Consider the following 22,092-nt stretch of genomic DNA (forward strand, 5'->3'; position numbering starts at 1 on the left):
GCGCAGTCGGACCGTTTCTTATCTCCGCCGCTCGATGGGGTTTTGTGTTTTTGCTTTTAAATCGAAGGAATCAAAGAGGCCTTTGTGCCCCCCCGCAAAAGGAATCAGCTGTTCCTGCGGTTTAACACAGATCCCAAATATATCGAGCGCGTCACGCAAGGCGGATAAACACAAAACGCCGTCTCACTTTGCGTTGCCATGACAACGTGTACATACTGGTTTTGCGAGACCCCAGTGACCCGGAAGCCGACCCTCCGGCGAACGTCAGCGCCGCTTTCGAACCGGATCCAGGTGAATTAGAGCAACCTTTCAAATCAAACCATAAAAAAACACTCATGCATGGGCGCTCTTATGCACACACACACACACACACACACACACACACACACACACACACACACCGCACACTGGCTTGATCGATGCACGGCACCACATCGGAGCTGTGTGTGATGGGTAACCAGCAGGGGGATGGTCAATGTGCTGCGTCTGTGTATTCTCATAGCGTGGGTGGGGTGTGTGTTGCGGAGGGGTGTGTGTGTGTTGGAGCGGCAGCAGCCTCCCATTGGCTCGCCCTGTGACCGAGCCTCCGTCCGCCGGGTGGGGTGGGGTGGGGTCGGCGCGGGGGGGAAGGCTGGCCGTCAAACTTTCCCCGCTCGGACCTGAGCGAGCGGCGGCGGAGGAGGATTTTTCACCCGGCGCGTTCAAATGCGGCGCGGCTTGTGATCTCCGGCGCGACCCCTCGTCAAACTCAGAGGCGCCCCAGGGGAGGAAAGGGGGGGCTTCCCCCTCCGGAGGAGGTAAAGGCACTCTTCATTTATCCAGTTAGCTGGACTTCTTCTAAATGGATCTTGTGTTGCTTTTTTTTTTTTTCGCGTTAAAACGATACTAGACGTGGTGTTTCTGGTGGCGACGACTTCCAAAACACGTCTCCTGACCTGAAACACGTCCCCTTTAACCCTCTCCCGGGACCTTCTGCACAACTAGATTGAAAAAATGCTTTTTAAAGTCACGCCGTGAAGGCGGGGTGACCTCCGGTTCCAGAAGTTGTGCAGATGCTCGAAGGTAGCCGGCGAACGCCTCCCGCCTGCGGGCGCCATCGATGCCACTTCGGCCTTTCAGGGAAGATAAAGTGTGGAGATGCGTGACGAGCGGAGGCTGTTGTGACGCAGCAGCCTCCGCTGAGCACGGCGGGGGGTTCGGGGGGAGTTTCGGGGCTCTCAGTGTGACACCGACCCGACGCAAACCCGGCTATTGTGCCGTCGGCCCGGCGGCTGCACGCTCGTCCAGACTCGTTCATCTGCTCAAAGACAGATTCCTAGGAAACGTCTCGCTGGCCGGCGACCACCTCCTCAATTTATGTATATCTACATCTGCACGCCGCTGAGCTGAACTTTGCATTGTGTTGCAACACACACACACACACATGCACACACACATCATCACGCGTTCCTGTGCTCAGATTAATTATTAACACCGCATAGGTTTTTTTTTTTTTTTTTTTTTTTCTTTTTTTTTTAGCGGCCTCATCCGGAATTGATGTGACAGGGAGCGCCGTGACGCCCGCAACCCCCCCCAACACACACACACACACACACACACACACACACACGAGCAGCTCCATAATGCACATCAGGAAGTCGGTTGGTTGATGATAATATTGCTCGACTCAACGTGCCCTCTTGATTCCATCGCATTAACAAAACATGGAAATCCTCTTATAATCACTGCCAGGGTTGAGGAATAGCTGCTGCTGCCGCTGCCGCCGTGCAATTTTCATTAACAGAACCGTCTTCCCTTAATCGCCTCTTTGGTAAATATGTCAGGAAAAGAGACCCGCTCGCCTTCCACAGCAACGGGTCCCCGACCCCCTGGATCATTGGGCGCCACTCCGTAAAAGAAAGTCCTTTTTTTTCATTCGACCTTCCGGATCTTGTTTTGCAAAACGCCTGACCGCCGCGCTTAACTGTTGCGCCGTTTCACACGTCGGCTACGACAAGCTAGCCCTTGAAAAAAGTTAAGAAACAAAAGTTGCCGGAGAGCTTTTTTGGTGAGGAGACGTGCAAACGATGAGAGCGCAGAAGCCGGCGAAAAGAAAGCTGCGTTTAGAGGTAAATATCAAGATTCCAAGCCAAGTTACGGGTTCATCACACCAGGTGACACAATAGCGACGCACCCGCTACGCGTTATTTGAACGGCGAGCTAATGAAGCTAAGAAAACCCAAACACCTTATATTTATTTCTTGTTTTTTTTAATTTTTATTTTAGCACATTATGATTGCAATTGCCTGATATAAAGTGTAATCATTGATGAACTGACAAAAGTTTTTATTAGTTGACCCCCCACGTCTGTATCCGGTCCACAAAAACATTTTCATGCATGAAACCGGTCCAAAAAAGGTCGGGGACCTCCGATCTACAGGCCACTGCAGGACGCATCATCGTCTTAAAACAATGAGAATAATAATAATAGTTGCCGATAGCGCCCACCTCTTCCAGGTCCACGGCCGTGGTGGTCATGAGATCCATCACAAGCAGTGAAGGAGTGGAATGACTGATGAAGGAGGAGGAGGCCTGGGTGGGGTTGGGGTGAAATGCATCATGACGCCATGTAGGTACATATGTGGATCCTGCCTGAGCGTAGAAGGCCATCTTGGTCCAGGAAGTTGTCAATAAACTGTTGAATCAAGGGATTTCTGGTTTCTGGAATGAAGAGTTCAAGTCAAAGTGGATCGGACTTGAGTCTCCAAGGAGATGCCTTCATGGTTGCTTGGGAACTTTAGCGCTGAGCTGCAGCGACAGCATGGCTGTTGGGTTCCACGGCGCCCATGATGGTCAACCATCTTTGCTGGGACTCGGAGGGACAACCTGAGAACATCCAAGGAGACTCGCAGACACTCGCACACCCGTGCAAGGCGCGAAGCATACCATTGGGAGCAAGTTGGGGTTCAGAGTCTCGCTGGAGGACCGACGGTATGCAGACCGGAGGAACCGGGAATCCAACCACCAACCTCCTGATTGGAGTCACTTCATGCTTCTCGGGCTGCTGTTCCACTAAGAGCCTCTCGAACATCCTGGCCGGGATGTGGAGCTCCTCCAGGAGGTCACCACCTGATGGAGTATGGAGGGAAAGCACCTAAAGCTGGTCCTGTAGCCTCAGCGTGATGTTCTGGATTCCCCATGAATCAGGCAGGTCTCAGGACAGAGCTCCATCAGGACAACCAGGTAGATTTGATAAAAGGCCAAAGCACCAGAGGACTCAGAAGGACACCAATGAAGTGATTCAAGCAACATCTGACATTCATCTCAACTTAATGTGCAGACTTTCTGCAAGTTGTGATGAGTTTCACAAAATCTCCTCTGCTTCCACAACTCACAGTAACATCATAATAGGTCCGGCTCTTGTTCCCATAGTCCCTCCAGTGTATCCTGGATCTTCTCCAGGGTATCACCAGGGGTGGTCTGGGAGGCATCATGCCCAGATGGTACCGCCTCATCTGGCTCCACCCTGAGCTCCTCCTGTTCCTGACCCTATCTCCAAGGGAGAGCCTGAACACCCCGAGGAGGAAACTCCTGTATCTGTGATATTCTGGTCTGAGAAGGAGTCCCATCAAGCAAAACATCATTTCACACTTGAATCACTTTAATCAAGAACCTGGTTTCCAGTAATCGGGCGGAGCCTTCGTGGCCCCGGACATTTCTCTTGCTGAGCTTGGCAAGAACCGGTAGGTTCGGTGGTCCAGACAGGAGGTCCGGGTTTGTGACTGCGCCTGCTGTGTGTTTCAGAGATGGACAGGGACCGGGGCTTCTATCGGCAGGTGGACGTCCAGGACCACGCGCACTACATCGTCGCCTTCTTCGTCCTGGTGATCGGCACGGTGGGCGTCACAGGGAACGCCCTGGTGATGTACGCCTTCTTCTGGTGAGTTTCGGCGGAGGGCTTCCCCGCCTCGCCTTGCCTACCTTCCGGGTGCTACCAGAAAAAGAGGTGCGCTGGTTTCATGTATTCATCTTGCAATGTCCTTCCGGTTGCACTTGCACACCGGACAAGGTCCAATGACGGAAGAGCTGTGAATGACAGGGTGAATGGTTGAATGTCCATCTATGACATGTGAATGAAAGGGTGAATACTCGTATAAATCCTGTGGTGGCAACTGCAATTTAATTTCTACAGTCCAGTTGCCACAACAAGAAGATTTCCTCAAGAATTCACCAAGAGCTGGACGACTGAGAAGCTCCACAAAGGGTGAATAGTTGCAGGTCCTTTGTGTGTGAATGTCTTTTAGTCCACATGCAGTTTAAATGAGAGGGTGAATGGTTGTATGTCTACATATGACGTGAATGACAGGGTGATTTTTTTGTCCAAATATGAGGATTAAATGAAAGGGTGAATGGTTGTATGTTCATGTATGACGTATGAATGAAAGGGTGAATGGTTGTATGTCTTTGTATGACGTGTGAATGAGAGGGTGAATGTCTTTTAGTTCACATGCAGTTTAAATGAGAGGGTGAATGGTTGTATGTCTACATATGACGTGAGTGACGGGGTGATTTTTTTGCCCCCATGGGGATTAAATGAAAGGGTGAACGGTTGTATGTCTAATTGTGTAAACGAGAGGGTGAACAGTTGTACGTATTTATGATGTATGAATGAGAGGGTGAATGTTTTTTTGTCCACATATGCGGTGGTTGTATGTCCATGTATGACATATGAATGAAAGGGTGAATGGTTGTATGTCCATGTATGACGTGTGAATGAGAGGGTGAATGGTTGTATGTCTAATTATGTAAACGAGAGGGTGAACAGTTGTACGTCTGTATTATGTATAAATGAAAGGGTGAATGTTTTTGTCCACATATGAGGTTGGAATGAGAGAGTGAACGGTTGTCTGCATGACATGTGAATGAGAGGGTGAATGTTTTTTTGTCCACATATGCGGTGGTTGCATGTCCATGTATGACGTGTGAATGAGAGGCTGAATGGTTGTCCATCTCTATATCAGGAGTGAATGAGCGTCTCAACATAAAGTTTTGTAATCGTTGCGTCTGTGGTGAACCCTAAATCGTCTCCATGAATGAATGAATGAATGAACGGTTTATTTCCAGCCGTAGAGTCGGTGCGTCGCCGCTAAAGATGTAAAGCATCACGCGTGACGGCGCCGAGGCCGTGGACGAGCTCCTTACATAACGACTCCGACTTCTCAGTGATTAATTCACAGCGAGTTCCCACGCCGGCGGCCCCGGTCAGCACCGGCCGTCAGAGCCGACTCGCTCTCCCGCCGGAGACGCCGAGGATATTCTGGATCTCGTCCTTCTGAGCGGCCGGCGTCCCGTGTGAGTGTTTGTGCCAACGGAAGGGGAAAAAAAACCCTCCAAGGACAGATGTTCCACACAGATGCTCTGCAGATGCGCTGGTCCAGAGAGCTCGTGAAGCTGAACGTATAAATGCCATGTTCCACTTTCGACGACTGTTTATGGAAATAGCGCGGCCGTGGGGCGATTAATGGCTTCTAAATTTGGTTTCTCCACGTCGAACCCGCACTCGCAGCCACGTTTCTTTTCAGGCTGTCTGAGCCGCCGAGGCGTCTTCCTGGTTTCTTCCATGCGCTCGTTGCCAGAAGCATAATCTGCTTTGGCACCGCAGGAACTTTTTAAAGCTCCGAAACCTTTTCAAGAATGAGGCCGTCGGGACAGCAGAGCAACCAGAGACCTCGACTCCTAGAACCATCTTAGCTTCTACTCCTACAGGTGCTTGGTGGCACTCATAAGTCGTGCTCATCACCAGATACTTCTTGCAGACTGCGGAGCTCTGTTTTTAAAATGACGTTCACTGGTCAGATGTTTTCTCCAACCAGCGAGGAATGGAACGACCAAGATGCTCCAAGATGCAGAGCGACATCTACATTTTGGACCAGAATTAGCGTGGAGTTAGCTAACGGCTAACAGTGTTCCTCACAGTGCAGGGAGAAGAAAAGAACACTCCAACCATCTGACGGTCCATGGTTATTATGCCATGAAAGCTGGAGCTTCCACCTCCATGGTGTCCACCTTGTCTTCCTCTTCTTCTGCGGTTTGTTGTTGATCGTTTAGCTGAAGATGCAAAACTAAGAAGCGTTCCTCATGGATCGCCCGAAAAACCGTCAGAACCGATGCGTAAATAAAACCGATTTGGTTTCCACACCGATAGAGTCCCATCGCCATCACAAAGTTACTTCTCTGGACTTTTGGAGAAGAACTGCTGCTTTAAAAGAAGACCCAGATTCGTATCGCGTCCGAGAACAAACAACAATGGCGGCATTTTGGAAATCAAACTAGCTTCTTTATTTCCCGTCGTATCTCCGCATGGGAAGGGAAACACTGAAAGGTCACGGCGGGAATACAGTTCCTGGAAAAACCCAGAGCCGCATATTTATATGGAACACGGCGGGACGTTTACGACGCCACAAAATTGAATCGGAAGTACATTTAGCTGTCAGACTTTTGTCGCTGCGTCGTGTTTCGTATCCCCCGCCCCGCCGAGGAAATGTCTGAGCACAGATTAGTGGAGTGCACGGAGGAAACAGTGTGTTCTTGAGCTGCAGATGTCACAAGCGCAGGCTGAAGGGTCTCCATTGCCGCCGCCGCCGCCGCCTGCGGGTGTTCAAGTACCAGGAAACACGATAGTGATTTTCTATCTGCGCCGGGTAAATCAATGTGTACATTCAGCCGCCGAGCGCTGTTATACTGGCCTAAAGCCTGGACGCGATGAAAGGGACGGGACGGCTCGGCACACAGCCACCCCTCACCCCGCTACGTGCAAATTTAGTGCACGAGTCAGTAAAACAGAAGGGGAAGCCCATTGGCTCTATGGGCTGTTACGCAACAGCGGCGCACAATCATAAACCCTGGCTTTTGATGAGAACGGCAGGGAAATTGGGTGTGTTCGGGCAGCCGGGTGAGGGAGGCATACGCTGCCGGTTCTCCGTGGTTCAGGTGTGCGCAACGGACGCTACTCTCAAGTTTCAACTCACTGGAACATCTCAATGCCCATGGAGAAGAGCTCGTCCTCCTGCTGATGAGACATATAAGTTCTGGGAATGTAGCGAACAAGGGACGGGAATTTAGCTCGCGTGAGAGGATGTGGAGGAGAGGGTTAGGTGGAGGCAGATGATTGGCTGTGGGTCAGATGGAGACAAGTGATGATCTGTGCTGACCCCATGAAGGAACACCCTTTTTTAAATTTTGGATTCTGCACATGTATGCTTCGGCATTCATCCATTCATTATCTATGATGCCTGTCCTGCATTGAGGGTCGCGGGGATACTGGAGCCTTCTGTCATTGGGCGAGAGGCGGGGTTCATCCTGGACCAGTTGTTGGGGCCACATATGGAGATCCAACCCACTCAGACAGGGGGAGAACATGCAAACTCCACACAGTGGACCTCCAGCTGTGAGGCAGAAGCACCAGCCACCGCTAACAAATACCCATTAGCACATGCGTTGATGGTTATTTGATGATTGATGGTTGTTGATCCGTCTAATCCCTTCGTCTTCATATTTCCTTTGGCGCCAACCAACAAAAAATGCTTGTCAAAATATTCTTGTTGTGGCAACCGGACTTGAATTTCTTGCCACAACAAGAATTCACCATGATCTGGATGACTGAGTACAAGATGTAAATGGAATTTAACATTTATATATATATATATATATATATATATATATATATATACTGTGTGTATGCTCATATTTACAGTTCATAAAATGACGCATTTAGGACCAAACATTTGGCACTATCTTAAAAGCCGCGTTTGCAAGTGGAAATAGAGGTTCGACCCGTGGGTATAGAACCCTCAGCCGAATGCGGCAGCCAGGAACCAAGTGTTAGAAAAAATATTGGCCCGGACATGTTTTGTCCATTAGGGTCCGACCTCCAGTGAATGGCGTCTGTTCACAGCTTCCCTGAGAGCCCCATCACTCAATGGCCACTGGCGCTTATTTAATCCGTGGTCGCTCACCTGCGTGTGGACATACAAGCAAACTCCGACCGCAACGGCGGCGCAGCCTCGACTCATTGTGGCGTCTTTGCGTCCGGCAGAGGACCAGCAGGACGGACTGCTGGTTCCAAAGCCTCGGGGCAATCCGGAGGCCTGTTGCTTTGGGAGCCATACGCTGACATTCTCTGTTTGGAGAAGGTTAGCGGAGCTGGGTTTGAGCTTCCTCCTCACAGCCAGAAGGTCCCTTGTTAGATGCCACGTGGAGTCTCCATGTTCTGCGTGGGGTTCTCCAGGTTCCTCCCACAGTCCCAAAACATGGAGGAGGTTTCCTGGAGACCCAGAAGTGTGAAGAAGAGGGGGAATAGTTGTATGTTTCTAAGTGTTGCCCGATAATCGATCAAGGGTGAACCCCGCCAGTGATGGCTGGGACAGGCCCGGATGCACAATCCTGGCTGTAGGATAATGAATGAATGAATGAATGAATGAATGAATGAACGAACGGGACGATGGAGGGGGCAGACATGTCTGGAAATGAAATCCAGCCAGCGCAAATACACTTGTAGCTCATCACTGACTTTGGACTCGTTCCACAGCGAAAACAAAACAAAGCCCATTTGGCCGTGTTACTGGTGCAGCTCTGCGAGGTGTGTGTGTGTGTGTGTGTGTGTGTGAGCGATGAGCTATGACCTGCTAACAGAAGATTATCCAGCAGACACGTGTTACAACACAGCCATCTGTTCCCGCTGGCTGCCGCTGGAGTAGAACGTCTGCTGCCAACTCCTGGCACCTTCATGTCTGCAGACACATGAACACATGAACTGCTGGATTACAGGTTTGACTCCACTCAATTAAAACCTGGTCCGTCTGGAGGCGCCGGGTTCACGCCGTGACCGCGGGGAGGAAATTCATTGTTTTTTTTCAGGTCTGCCACTGATTTGACAAGAGTCGCCCCTCCGGTACATTTTCCTTCAGTGTCCCGGCAGGGCGAGGGTTAGTGGGCATTGACGGGGAGACCCGGGTTTTGAAGTCTTCGACTCGCTCAGCGGCATCTCGGGCGTGCATGTGCGGGGAGTCGATAATTGAATATCCCATTTCCGCCGCTGGACTTCAAGCCGACTGGACGTCGGCTCCCCGGCGGCGCTGCGACTGATTTACAGCTAAAAGAAACACAGAGAGAAAAGCACTTCCATTGTCTCTGCTGACAGTCGACCAGCAAAGACTAAAAGCGTTTACTTGCCGCGATGACTCCCCCGGGGAGGTGGGCAGGCATGTTTGGAAGCCCGGACGCTATCAGTGCAGCGCTTGTTTTCCTAAACACTCGTCTTAAAGGCTAAAACCTTCTTTATCTTGAGGTGGAGTCGGTGCGGAGGGTACGTACCCCACGTCGGTATGCTTCTCTGGGTGATGAGGTTTGGAAGTGAACGAACAGCTACATTGGTCTCTCCTCCTCACTCTTGGAAAGGGTTGTAAATAACACAGAAATTGTTCGTTTATTATCTTGTGCAAGGGGTGATATGGATGCGGTAGCCTGTCCCACCGGTCAGGGGGCAAGAGGAGGGGTTCTCTGGGGTACATCCATTCACCTGCTCTCTGCAATTTGGACTTTGGGGTGAAACCAGAGAGCCCTGAGGAAGCATGGAGACTCCTCACAGAAATTGGGAACCAAACGAAGGACCTCCTTGCTGTGAGGCGGAAGCTTCACACCTTACAGTTTTGTTTTTTAACTAAAAAACATTCACCCATTCACAAACACTGGTGTCCGTGGAGCTGCCTTGCAAGTCGCTAACCTGGCTAGAGGTTTGGGATTCTTGGGTAAGACACCGAATCCCCAGCTGCTCCTGATGTCCGGATTAATCCCTGGCATTGCAGCTCTGCTGCCATCGGTGCGCGAGTGAGTGTTTGAAACGGTGAATGTGATCCAGTGTAAAGGGTTTTGGAACAGCAGGGTGATCCAAAAACGACATAAATGGAGATAATTCACCATTTCACCCTCAAACCGCCAACGGTTGCGGTTGGACTCGCAGCAGCTGTGCGTTGAGGTCGCACAGCTGCCGCACATTACTGGCAATCAGCGAGGTCTCAAAGCGAGCGCCTCAGTGCCAGCGGTTGCTGGGTCACTGTGAACTCAGTCCTCATGGTTTCCTTATGTGGACCAAGACATCCAGAGACGGGAGTGTGAAGCCCATCGGGTCGAAACCAGGGGTCGGCAACCCGCGGCTCCTCTTCCATCTTTACACTGCGGCTCCGAGTGTCTTGGGAAGATAAATTATAAATATTGAATTGAAGTGTATTTCATTTGTGTTGATTCCTTTTTTTTTTACTTTTAGTTCTAAGTTGGAAGATTATTGTGATCTTGAAATACTAAATAAAATTATATTTATTATTTTTCGCCGCTCAAAATCATGTCAAACTGGCGGAAGCCGGTAAAGTCCCGGTTTGCAGATGCTGAGCGCAGAAGTTCAGGAGCAGAAGTCCCATAAACCAGGTAAAATAAATATTTATGAAGATGTTTTGCAAATAATTATTTTTTATTGTTTACTGACACAGTGATTTTTTTTTCTCCCGATTTATTTTTAAAATTCAGGTCAAGGCTCCGCTACACGCTCCGAAAGCCCAAAATGAGTTCATTACATAGATAAAATTTAATTTTCTCCGTAACACTTTGTGAATTTCAGAAGCAACACACTTCACACTTGTTTATACAAAGTGTAAAGGTAATAAAAAGCAACATATACAGCGGTACCTTTATTTTAGACGTCAAAAAGTAATTGCGGCTCCCGGTGTTTTCTTTTCCGAGGAAACCGGGTCCAGATGGCTCTTTGGGTGTTAAGGGTTGCCGACCCCCGGTTTAGTCTTTCTGTATTCTGACTTGTTCCTGGGCATCTGGAGGCCGGTGACTAGAGACTCGAGTGGGAACTCAGTCCCTGTGTATCCTTGTTTGTTTCACGGCACGTAGGGAGTCCCTGAACTGGAGACCGGAGTGTGAACCACTGTTTGGTTTAGTCTCTACGTAGCCTCGCCTGCTCCTGATGCATCTGGAGTCTGAACTCCCGTTAGGCTGAGTTCTTACATATTCTTGTTTGTTCCTCATGCATCTGGAGACTGGACTTTGAACCCGGGTCAGCTTTAGCCTGTCGTATCCTAGTTCGTTCCCCACGCATTCAGAGACCGGAGTGCCAAACCCTGTCACACAGCTGCCCTAAATATATATTTATGTATGAAATCAAAATAATTAATTCATACGTGATGTTTTCCCTGCTGGCCGGTGCCTCCTCCACATTAAAAAGTTTCCAGCTCTGTCGAAACGCGTTGGCTGGATGGGTGATGAATGGGGCTGCGCCTTTTTACAACTTTCCTGTTATTCACCACTTCTTTCACACGCACTGGAAACAGCGAGGTGCCACGCAAGGCGCCGAAAGGGATGTGAACAGCAACAACCTTACGAGCCACGGGAGCTCAACCGTCTGCCGTTTGACCGTAAATATGTTTGTCCGAGCCGTCCTGAGTCAGGCGGTCTAAAGACTTTCCCTTTTTCCGTCCTGTCGTTTCAGCAACAAGAAGCTGCGGACGCCGCCCAATTACTTCATCTTCAACTTGGCGGTCAGCGACTTCCTCATGGCCATCACGCAGTCGCCCATCTTCTTTGTCAACTCCCTTTACAAAGGGTGGATTTTTGGGGAAACAGGTATTTGTGTGAAAGACAAAGTAGGAAATACATTTTTCACAATGCTCAGGTTTATGTAACCGCCTTTCGCGCAAACTCCGTTTAGCTAGGCTGCAGCCTCCATGCAAGTTTTTCTATATCTGTATCTCTGACTTGGTTGTCATGTATGATTTGTTGTGATGGGTTCCATTGTGACAATCTGCCAAAAATCTCTAAAAATAGGCCTCACATGTCCAGGGTGGAAGAAGAATACTGTCACATTCAGTGATGTTTGTCACGTTCGGCGACAGATGAACCTCGAGTGGCAGCCGTGGGTTCGCCTTCTTGCTCGGCTCCACTTGGGCAGGCTAGACGGGGTTCCAAATGGAACAGGAAACATTTGGTTTCTGTGCGTCCACGTATATGTTTAGATGTTCTGACGCAGTGGCTTCCACACTTAGATCTGGGGCCCGAAGCCATCTCAAGTAATGTCCTATCTAAACCGTATAACCGACCCTTTCATATTTCCAGGATCCCATGATCCTCACGGTTGCTGCTCTTACCCCCTCCAGGGTGCAAAATATACGCCTTCTGCGGCGCGCTGTTCGGTATCACGTCCATGATAAACCTCCTGGCGATCTCCGTGGACCGCTACATCGTCATCACCAAGCCCCTTCAGGCCATCCGATGGACCTCCAAGAAGCGCACCTGCCTTATCATCGCCCTGGTCTGGCTCTACTCGCTCGCCTGGAGCTTGGCGCCACTCCTGGGGTGGAGTGAGTACCTCCTCTTTGCAACCTTATTGTTTTAAATCTCACATTTCCATGTTCTGTTTTTTTTTTTTTTTTTTTTGTGTGTGTGTCTCAAGGTTCATATATCCCAGAGGGTCTGATGACATCATGCACGTGGGACTACGTCACGTCCACGCCGGCTAACAAAAGCTACACGCTGATGCTGTGCTGCTTCGTGTTCTTCATCCCGCTGGGCATAATCTCCTACTGCTACCTCTGCATGTTCCTGGCCATACGCCACGCTAGCAGGTGAGCATGTCGACAAAGATGGCGTCCTACGGGACATCAAGGCAGGGAGTAGAACCACATGCGGAGCTGCAGATCTTCTCCTACTTCAATTATCACAATGAGATAGTTTGTGCATGTCTGTCCCGGTCCCTTTCTACTCCAGCCTGCCTTCCCTTAGACCAGGAGATCTGTCTGAGGTTCCTGCACCTGGTAAAAAGCAGTGTTTTCTCAGGGGGGGGTTTCTGTAGATCTTCTCAGTGCGGTCCAGACCCGCTCCTGGTGGAAGGCGCCGTCAGACAACGGGGTCGTGATTTGGCGGGGTTTAAGTATCTGAGCCCAAAGAGTTGAAGGGAGAAGGCCTATAGGTGTCGCCATATGTTTTGTGGACCTGGAGAAGGCATACGACTGTGGGACCACAGAGAGTTGTGTCGGGAGTCTTTGGGAGTACAGGGTACCGAGTCCGGCGATAAGTGATACCCGATCCTTGTCTGATCGGTGTCCCAGCTTGGTCCGCATTGACGGCTATGTGTCCGATTGGTTCCCGGCGAGGGTTAGACTTGCCAAGGCTGCCTTTGGACAGATTTCCAGGTGCAGCCAGGTTGACGAGGCGATCCAGATTGGTAAGCTCAGGATTGGGTCTCCAACCCCGGTCCTCACCTCTCACTGCGAAGTGGCCTGGATAAGGATCAGCACCTCCAAAGCTGAGGCCATGATTCTCAGCTAGATATCTCTGGAGTGGCCCTCCAGGTAAGGGATGAGTGTCCGGACTCTCCCTCAGAGATAGGGTGACTCATTTGACCATTCGGGAGGGCCTCAGAGTGGAGTCGCTGTTCCACTACATTGAGTGGGAGTGTTCCAGTGCCTCCTGGACCACTCCCTGGTAACTAGGAGGGAGACCCTGGAGAGACTACGTGTCTCGGCTGGCCTGGGGACGACTTGGGATTCCCCCAGAAGAGTTGGACCAAGGGGCCAGGAGAGGCAAGTCTGGGCCTCTCAGCTTTCCTTTGTACCCATTGTATATTTTCAACCCCGGGCCGTGTTCGGCGCGAGCTGTGCGCCGGCTTGTCAAGGGAGCCGGGAGTGAAGAAGTACAAACCGGTCATATGTCGAGGAGAGGGCCGAGAGATACCGCATCGTCTCGGAGCACACAAACAGGCCATTGTGAAGGTGACCTGATTTTAAAGGATTGTATTTACCGCGGGTCAGTTTGAGGCTCATTTGTAATGTTAGCTTAGCGTTCTTATCTGTCTGCGCCTTTATCTCCAGAGCATCCTGCCTTCTCTATAGTGACACCGTCTCTAAACTAAAGAAAGGAGGCAGCAGAGGGGAGGATGTGGCGGCTCCTCTTTGGTAGTGAGGAGGATCAGGAATGAGTCCATCAGAGGCACAGCACTTGTCAGATTTGAGATGGTGAAGATCTGGCTTGAAGGATGCTCGGGTTGCAGCTTCCAGACAGGAGGTCTGGAAGACCAGAGGTCTGTGGATTGAGGGGTTAGTAGCTTTCAACAAACCTCTGCAAACGTTTCCCACTTCAAAGAAGTAGGACTTTTTTTTTTTTTTTTTTTTGGGAAAGAGGAGGGAGGACCCTTTAAACAGGGGTTTCCATCAATTTTCTCCAGACAAAGGTGGCAAGGTTGAGGAATTTGCGTCCTATCAGCATCGGCCAAACAGGAAGACCTTCTCCAGGAAGTCCCTGCCCGTGGGGTTCAGTCTGGATGACGGGAAAATACAGCAGACATATTTTGAAATGTATACGCCGGCCTCGTTTAAGAGGTTTAGATCTTATATAGACTGCATTCTAGCCGCGGGGCTGTTAAATACCTGGATTAGTGCCTGCCGCTTCGCTCCCTGCTCTGCGATTCCTCTCGTTTATTCACTATTATTTGATTTACTGCACCTTTTGAACAAGGAGACTATTTTCCACTCCAGCCCAAAACTCCTGGAACCGGCGAAGCCTCGCTTACTTCAACGAAATAGTAGCCTAAAAAATCAGATGTAAACTTCCGATTCGTTAGGCAATGAAGTCCATTTCGATAAGACGCCGCCGCCTCTTTCTGCAGGGATGTGGAGAAGCTGGGCTCTCAGGTGAGGAAGTCCACGCTGATCCAGCAGCAGTCCATCAGGACGGAGTGGAAGCTGGCCAAGATCGCCTTCGTGGTCATCATCGTGTTTGTCCTGTCTTGGTCGCCCTACGCCTGCGTCACCCTCATCGCCTGGGCCGGGTAAATGCACAGTACGAAAAGGGCTCCTTTTACTCCGCTTCGGTTTCGACCGGCACATCGTCCAAATGAATTTGCGGCACAGGGACGGCGACGCAGGGGATGCTAGTTTCAGACAACGCTCGGTCTTGTAAAATATTACGCGGGCTTCTGCTTTTCAGGTACGGCAGTGTTCTGAACCCCTACTCCAAAGCCGTCCCTGCCGTGATAGCCAAGGCGTCCGCCATCTACAACCCCTTCATCTACGCCATCATCCACTCCAAGTACAGGTCAGCGGCGCCGTCCGACCCATCGCTCGGAGAGGATGACGGCAGCTCGGTTTGAGTTTCGTTTTTTGTTTTTTTTTTGCCCCGACAGGGACACTCTGGCTGCGAAGGTACCCTGTCTGCACTTCCTGGCCCAGACCCCCAGGAGGGACTGCATATCGGTGTCCCAGAGCGAGTCCTCCTTCAGGGACTCGGTGCTGAGCAGGCAGTCGTCCGTCTCCAAAAGCAAGTCACAGCGAGTGTCGTCCTCCCTTTCCACGTCCGACACGGTGAGTCTGGCAAACTGGGCACGCCGAGCCGAAAGGTAGCGCCGCTGCTTTCTTGAAGCAAACTCCCATTTTCGCCAAGACGGCGCACCGTTAAAAGAAGACGGGCTTCCAAAGAGGTTGGCTTGTAAGAAAGGGGGGGTTCTTTCCTTTCCCCTGAGGGAATCTGTCCATCCATCCATCCATCTTCCTGGTAGGGTTCCAGGGTCGGCAGCCAGAGACCCAGACTTCCATCCATCTCCTCCTCTTAGGGATTCAAAGTGTTTTTATTCTGATTTGCACGGAAATCCAGACAGTCCTCGGGTTATGTTGCCATTTCCCATAAATTCATTAAAATGGGAACTGGATGAGTAGCCTGTTGCTATATAAAGAAGACAGCTTTGTTTACGATCCCTGGTTGTACTTTTGGAGTGGTTTTTTTTTTTTTTTTTTGAAAATTTCTGTCCCCAAGTGCTCGTCAGTCCTCATGCAGGACTGTACGGGAGTTCCAACTTACGGTAAAATGGCGATATTATGTCGCGCCGTAGGAATGGAACTCCTGCGGGTCGCTTCGCAAGACAAAACAATAGACCCAATAAGATCCAGCTCTTCTGGGAGGGGTTCCTCCAGAGCGTCCTGGATCATCTCCTTCTCCAAGTATCCCCTTAACGTTCCCCTCCAAAGCTGTCTTCTCATGGTAACCCCTGCAGGAGTGACTCTCGCTGGAGTAAATGTAGGCTGTTTTGTATTAAAAAAAAATTCTGCAGCAAGTGTGGAGCGACGTGGAGCTGGACCCGATCAACCAGAACCACGGCCTGAGGTCCAGCCTCTCCCTTGGGAGCATGAAGAAAGAGCAGGAATAGGTGAGGCTCAGCGGAGACGGCGTGTCCACGTGGAACATTGAATGAGCTTGATTTGACCTCCACCCTAGGACGAGGCTCGCCGAGGAGACGTGACCCCCCCCATCGGTCTGTGGACGCGGCGGCGTGGAACCAGGGAGGGGGTGGGGATCCCGAAAGTTGGAAAGAAAAGAAGCGGGAGGACGAACGAGAGGAGGGCGGTGGAAAAAGAGCGAAGATGGAGGGGGAGGTCCGAGCAAGATGGCACCGGATTGCAGATCCTTATCGAGGACGACTCCGACGCCAAGGAGGACGCCCTGGACCCGAGCTCCTTCGGAGGAAGCGGCGGCGCAGACCGAAACATTCGCTTACATTTACAGCCTCTGGGAGAAGATTCATCTCCTCCGGACGAGGGGAGCCAGATGTCCAGTTTGTTGATTTACTGGGTTGTCTTGGTTGCGTCGCCGACCGGAACGGCGTGGACGAGACGCTACGGCGGCCACGGACGCCGAGACCAGCGGGGGACGCACACGGGAACCCGGATCTCTCGCAACACTTTGCACTTTTACTTTGAACGAAGAGCCAAGAAAGCAGATTATCATATAAATCATTATCCTCACGAGCAACTGAGAGACCAAAGATCTCCTGCTTCTGTGTGATTCACAAGCCTAGATGTTTGCCCGGGCACATTTTCCTCACATATATATCTTTAAAATAAAACGGCGTGCTCAGGAACAGTGCCAAACCCTCCGTTTAAAGCATTCAGGATTCACCAGCCCTCGGTGCTATTGTTGGATTTTTAATCACATCGCAATTTATTAATTGGTTTTCGGCGTGCGTTCGCGCTCGAGGCGACTAAAGACAACACGCAGGGGGAGGGAGCGGATTCGTCCGCCGCCATCTTCGGCGCTCTCCGGTCCGTTCGTAACACGGATCCGTCAGACACGTGACTCGACGAGCGTCCGGAGCTGCTAACTCACCCGCTTTTTAAATGTCAAAATAAATGAAAAGTTAGGGCGGAGATCATCGCATCAAAACCCCCGTTTTTTTTTTAAATGAATTCTGTGTATGAATTTCCGGGGATTTCCTCTTATCCCGTTACGTAAAAGAGGATGACCCTGAAGGTATGTGCTGCAGCCTTACGTAAAGAACTGGTGCACTTCAGTGGTTCAGTTGTTTCGCTCCGGGGGAATTTAGCTTCCGGGCTTCCTGCTCTCTAACCATATATTGACATGGCACACATGTAGGCCGGCAAAAACAGGCCGGCTGACCTGCTCGGCGGGGCTGCAAACATGTAGCTTACAAGCCGTGTATGAGCTGCACAGACTGAAGACTGTAACATCAATGTATGTTCATATGTGGAAATGTCTTATTGTCCTTTCCAAAAAGACCGTTTTGTTCCGACTCAAGCCGGCGTCTCCAAAACGACCGTCGACAAAGGTGGCGAGGTGAAACGCTTCAGTCGCCAACGGAGGGCAGCATTTCGCCGCCGCACTCTGGAAAAACAGCTGTGGCCTGGACACAGTTCCAATGATGAAGAGACAGAAGGCAGAGCTGGAGGTGGCAGAGAGGAAGATGTTGAGGTTCTCTTTGGGAGCAACCAGGATGGAGAGGATCAGGAATGAGTCTATCAGAGGAACAGGACACGTTAGACGTTTTGGAGAGAAGGTCAGAGATGGTTGGGTCATGTAAAGTGGAGGGAGAGTGACTAGATGCTGGAATTGGAGGTCTAGAGGAAGAGCAAAGAGAAGATTTATGGACGTAGTGAGAGGATATGAAGATAGTTGGTGTGAGAGAGGAGGATCCAGAGAACAGGCTTAGAAGGTGGATCTGCTGTGGCGACACCTGAAGGGAAAAGCCAAAAGGAAAAGAAGAAAAGGCACAAGAAGATCCCGGGCCTGTGTGGAGTCTCCATGTTCTCCACATGGGGTTCCTCCAGGTTCCACCAGTAGTCCATTATCCAACAACGCCTGGTTGTGTCTCCATATGAAGTACGAATGAGAAGGTTGTTGTCTCTTTTTGCCGGGCTGTGATTGACAGGCGACAGGCTTCCCACCGGCATAGATGATGACCGGATGGAAAACAAAACAACCCCCTGCCACCCGTGGGGTCACGAGGGGATTTTAAATCTTCGGTTGCAGAACAGCGGAGAGGAATGAAAGTTAGTCGCAGCAAGACAGAATATATGTGTGTGAACGAGAGGAACTCGGGTGGAACGGTGAGGCTACAGGGAGTGGAGATCAAGAAGCTGGAGGATTTCAGGTACTTAGGGTCAACAGTCCAGAGCGTAGGAGAGTGTGGAGAAGAGGTGAAGAGACGGTCCAAGCAGGTTGGAATGGGTGGAGAAAAGTGTCAGCGGTCCTATGTGATAGAAGACTTTCAGCCAGAATAAAAGGAAAGGTGTACAAGACAGTGGTGAGACCAGCGATGATGTTTGGACTAGAAACTGTTCCAATGACCAAAAGACAGCAGGCAGAACTAGAGGTTGCAGAGATGAAGATGTGGAGGTTCTCTTTGGGAGTGACCAGGATGGAGAGGATCAGGAATGAGTCTATCAGAGGAACAGCACATGTTAGATGTTTTGGAGAGAAGGTCAGAGATGGTTGGGTCATGGACAGAGGAGGGATAGAGAATATATTGGTAGACGGATGCTGGGATTGGAGCTGCCTGGCAAGAGGTCTGGAGGAAGACCAAAGAGAAGATTTATGGACGTCGTGAGAGAAGATATGAAGGTAGTTGGTGTGAGAGAGGAGGATCCAGAGAATAGGGTTAGATGGAGAAGGTGGATTGGCTGTGAAGACCCCTGAAGGGAAAAGACCAAAGGAAAGGAAGAATTTGTCACAGGGGTGCAGGACATGTATGACCAAGACAAAGTGATGACGACGATGGCTTAAATATGAACACTCTGTTCATGTCTAAACCATGGTGAAGATCTGGGTAGAAGGTTGATGAAGGTGGAGCTGCCAGGCAAGAGGTGTGGAGGAAGACCAAAGAGAAGATTTATGGGCGTAGTGAGAGAAGATATGAAGGTAGTTGGTGTGAGAGAGGAGGATACAGAGAATAGGGTTGGATGGAGAAAGTTGACTCGCTGTGGCGACACCTGAAGGGAAAAAGCCGAAAGAAGAAGAAGTTGCAGAACAGCGGAGAAACCCGTCCTGTCTTCTGTGGCCACTAGAGGGCGCACAAACCCCACGCCGCCACCATGAGCCCAAGCTGCTTCTGCAGCCCAGCTGCTGCTGGAAGCGCTGGGATTCAGGATGATGCATCAAGAAGCTGCACACTGCTACCACTTCTACTGCTACTATTTGTTTTTAACATGCAGTATGCATTAAACAACCCCATGCGCCTCGCCAACGCTCCCTGCAGATAATCGGCCGCCGCCTGCATTTGGTTTTGGAAGTGCGGCGAGCGACGCGTCCTCGTAAACCGTCAACAGATGAAAGAACGACACGGACGTTTTCGCTGATGCAACGAGACAAGTTGACGGTTCCTCCTCGTCATTCCAGCCATATCTGATACGTTCCTGCAACCTCAGGCCGTCTTTGTCTCGCTACTTGAATGACGTGTGTTTACAGGACTTTATGAGTCTCGATCACACGAGGGGAATTTTAACAGGCAGATGACGATCCGTCCCCAGGGTTGTTTTCAACAAGAAAGAGCCAGAATGATACGTCTATTTACATATATATATATATGTATGTTATATTAGCAGGTTCTTTGGCCGTAAAGGCTAACATTAGAAAGTCACTTTGCTCATTAATACCCGGAATTTTAACACACGGATGACAATCATTCCCCGGGGTTGTTAATAACAAAGAAGAATAAAGATCTCTCTTTTTTTCTGTCTGTTATAAAAGCAGGTTCTTTAGCTTTAAAGGCTAACGTTAGTTACTTAGTTTGAATGTTCATTTTCTTATAAATGAAGATAAACAACACAGGGGGATTTACAGGGTTTATCTAATATAGGCGTTACTAATTCAGTTGTGAATTATATTTTCATGTAAAAGTGAATGTCATTCCTTTTTTTTTTTATGAAAAGTGTAACCTGACATTACCGTTAGCTTGTCCGGCTAACTGGACGTTAGCTGGTGGCTAATATAAATAAAATAAAGATGTGTTTTATTTATTCCAATAAAGTGAGTGAATTCAGTTTATGAATAATGAATAAAAGCGAGGGAGTTTTGTTGCGGGGATTAAATCCGGACTTTTCTATCGGATTTTATCCCAGTTTTGACCCCAAACGTTAGCTTAACTCACCCCGGGGAACTTTACCGAAGGTGTGTGTTCGGGGGGGGGGGGGCAAGTCCACGCCTGCCCTTCACACACTCTCAGTCTGTGCGAGTGTGTGTGAGAGTGTGTGAGTGTGTGTAAGCCCTCCTACCGGCAGGCTTTAACGCCACACGCGGAAGTTTGGAGTTCCGCTCCGACCAGTCGCCTTCGAAGCAGCGAATCCGACGGTCCTCCTCCAGCGAACGGCAGCAGCAGCGGCTCCTCTCGGGAAGGTCGGTACCGTACCGGGGCACCGGGGCGCCGGGGCGCCGGGGCACCGGGGCGCCGGGGCACCGGGGCGCCGGGGCACCGGGGCTCCGGGCATCTCTCGCCGGCTTTCCGGGCGAGGCTCCTCACATGTGTTACGGCGATTTCTCATTTAATGATGTTTCTTTTTACTGCTTTATGTGCCGTTACAAAGTGGGAAAGTCACCCCCCTCCCCGCCGCCCTCCGGTTTTTACTACGCGCCGGTGTTTCGAGCTGTAAAAACAAAATCTAAAATAAGGTGTTGAAATTTACGTGCAAAATTTGAGTCCGTGAACGTCTCACGCCGCAAGGCTTTATTGGCTTGACCCCCGGTGCGTTCAAGGTCCACCGGAAAAGACAATATTAATGTCACAGCAGATTTATCGCGCTTTTACTTGGACGGGCATGCGTGTGTGTGTGTGTGTGTGTGTGTGTGTGTGTGTGTGTGTGTGTGTGTGTGTGTGTGTGTGTGTGTGTGTGTGTGTGTGTGTGTGTGTAAAGTTTTATTTAGTTCAAGTTCTGCACGGTCCTTGGCTTGAGTGAGGAAGATGATAATATTTTATTTTGCTTGGAGCAAGCGATGCACTTAGGGAATTCTAGTACCCGGGAAACACAAATTATTTGTAAACAAAGTCACAATGTTGACGTTTGTCGAAAAAAAAAAAGCTAAACAGTCTTGATAAGTTACATCAACAGTCCTGCAACAGTTTTGCTTTCAAATGTATTTAGATATTTGGGTTGTTGATGTTACATTGAGGACCTTTCACTGAAAATCATTTCATTTGTCACAGTCCTTCCAAACCTGAAGTTAATTCTTAATTTTTATCAATGTCACATTCACCCTTGGCAGACACACACACACACACACACACACACAGCCTCCGAAGACATAAAGTAATCCAACTGTGATTTACGTAATGGGATCTAACTTAATATTGTCATATTAAGGGTTCAGGCTGACAACAACAACAACGACAACAACAACACTAGAGGACATTTCTTTTGCTATTCGTGAAAGGGATTTTCAAATGTTTGGATTTTTCTGGCAGGGACACGTCGAATGTAAGAATGTGTCGTGATTGACGTGAGCGGCTCCGAGTCTACCGTTCAACCCCCTCTTCCATCTTTCTTCTCACCAAGCCAGCGAGCATCGAGCCAAACCGCAGATGCTTCTTATTGTCAAACAGTTGTTTAAGTGCGTTATCACCGCTATGTATCATTTGTTTTTGGGCGCGGCAAAAACAATGGTCGTGTTCCAGTCGGCGCCCCGATGAATGACGGCGTGGCGTGATAAATGTTCTTGCGAGTCGACGAGCCCGGAGTGATGTAACCCGACGGTGTTGTGAAACGAGCGCGATGTCATCGACGTACA

At 50.0% G+C, this 22,092-nt stretch overlaps 2 protein-coding genes across 4 annotated transcripts in view; both read left to right on the forward strand.

Annotated features, from left to right (window-relative positions):
* Positions 1-618: 618 nt before the first annotated feature.
* Positions 619-20,341, forward strand: opn4xa (opsin 4xa). 2 transcript variants are annotated; one of them, XM_086151796.1, is made up of 10 exons: positions 619-797; positions 3,784-3,919; positions 11,525-11,658; positions 12,189-12,392; positions 12,485-12,656; positions 14,696-14,857; positions 15,016-15,123; positions 15,212-15,389; positions 16,133-16,228; positions 16,297-20,341. In XM_086151796.1, the coding sequence occupies exons 2-9, from the start codon at positions 3,786-3,788 to the stop codon at positions 16,226-16,228; spliced, it is 1,188 nt and encodes a 395-aa protein (XP_086007922.1). In that variant the 5' UTR covers positions 619-797; positions 3,784-3,785; the 3' UTR covers positions 16,297-20,341. The 2 variants fall into 2 exon arrangements, with proteins under 2 accessions (XP_086007922.1, XP_086007923.1); XM_086151797.1 differs by having other exon boundaries at positions 12,500-12,656.
* A 234-nt stretch (positions 20,342-20,575) lies between these two features.
* The window catches only part of pdlim5b (PDZ and LIM domain 5b), a 35,502-nt gene continuing 33,985 nt past the window's right edge, over positions 20,576-22,092 (forward strand). For both annotated transcript variants that reach the window (XM_086151798.1, XM_086151799.1), the window contains exon 1: positions 20,576-20,706. The gene's annotated coding sequence lies outside the window, so the exon portion shown is untranslated. The remainder of the gene's footprint in view (positions 20,707-22,092) is intronic.

This window comes from Fistularia commersonii, chromosome 9 (genome assembly GCF_037954325.1).
Source record: "Fistularia commersonii isolate RoL2024-O1a breed Wild chromosome 9, RoL_Fcom_v1.0, whole genome shotgun sequence".
Taxonomy (NCBI): domain Eukaryota; kingdom Metazoa; phylum Chordata; class Actinopteri; order Syngnathiformes; family Fistulariidae; genus Fistularia; species Fistularia commersonii.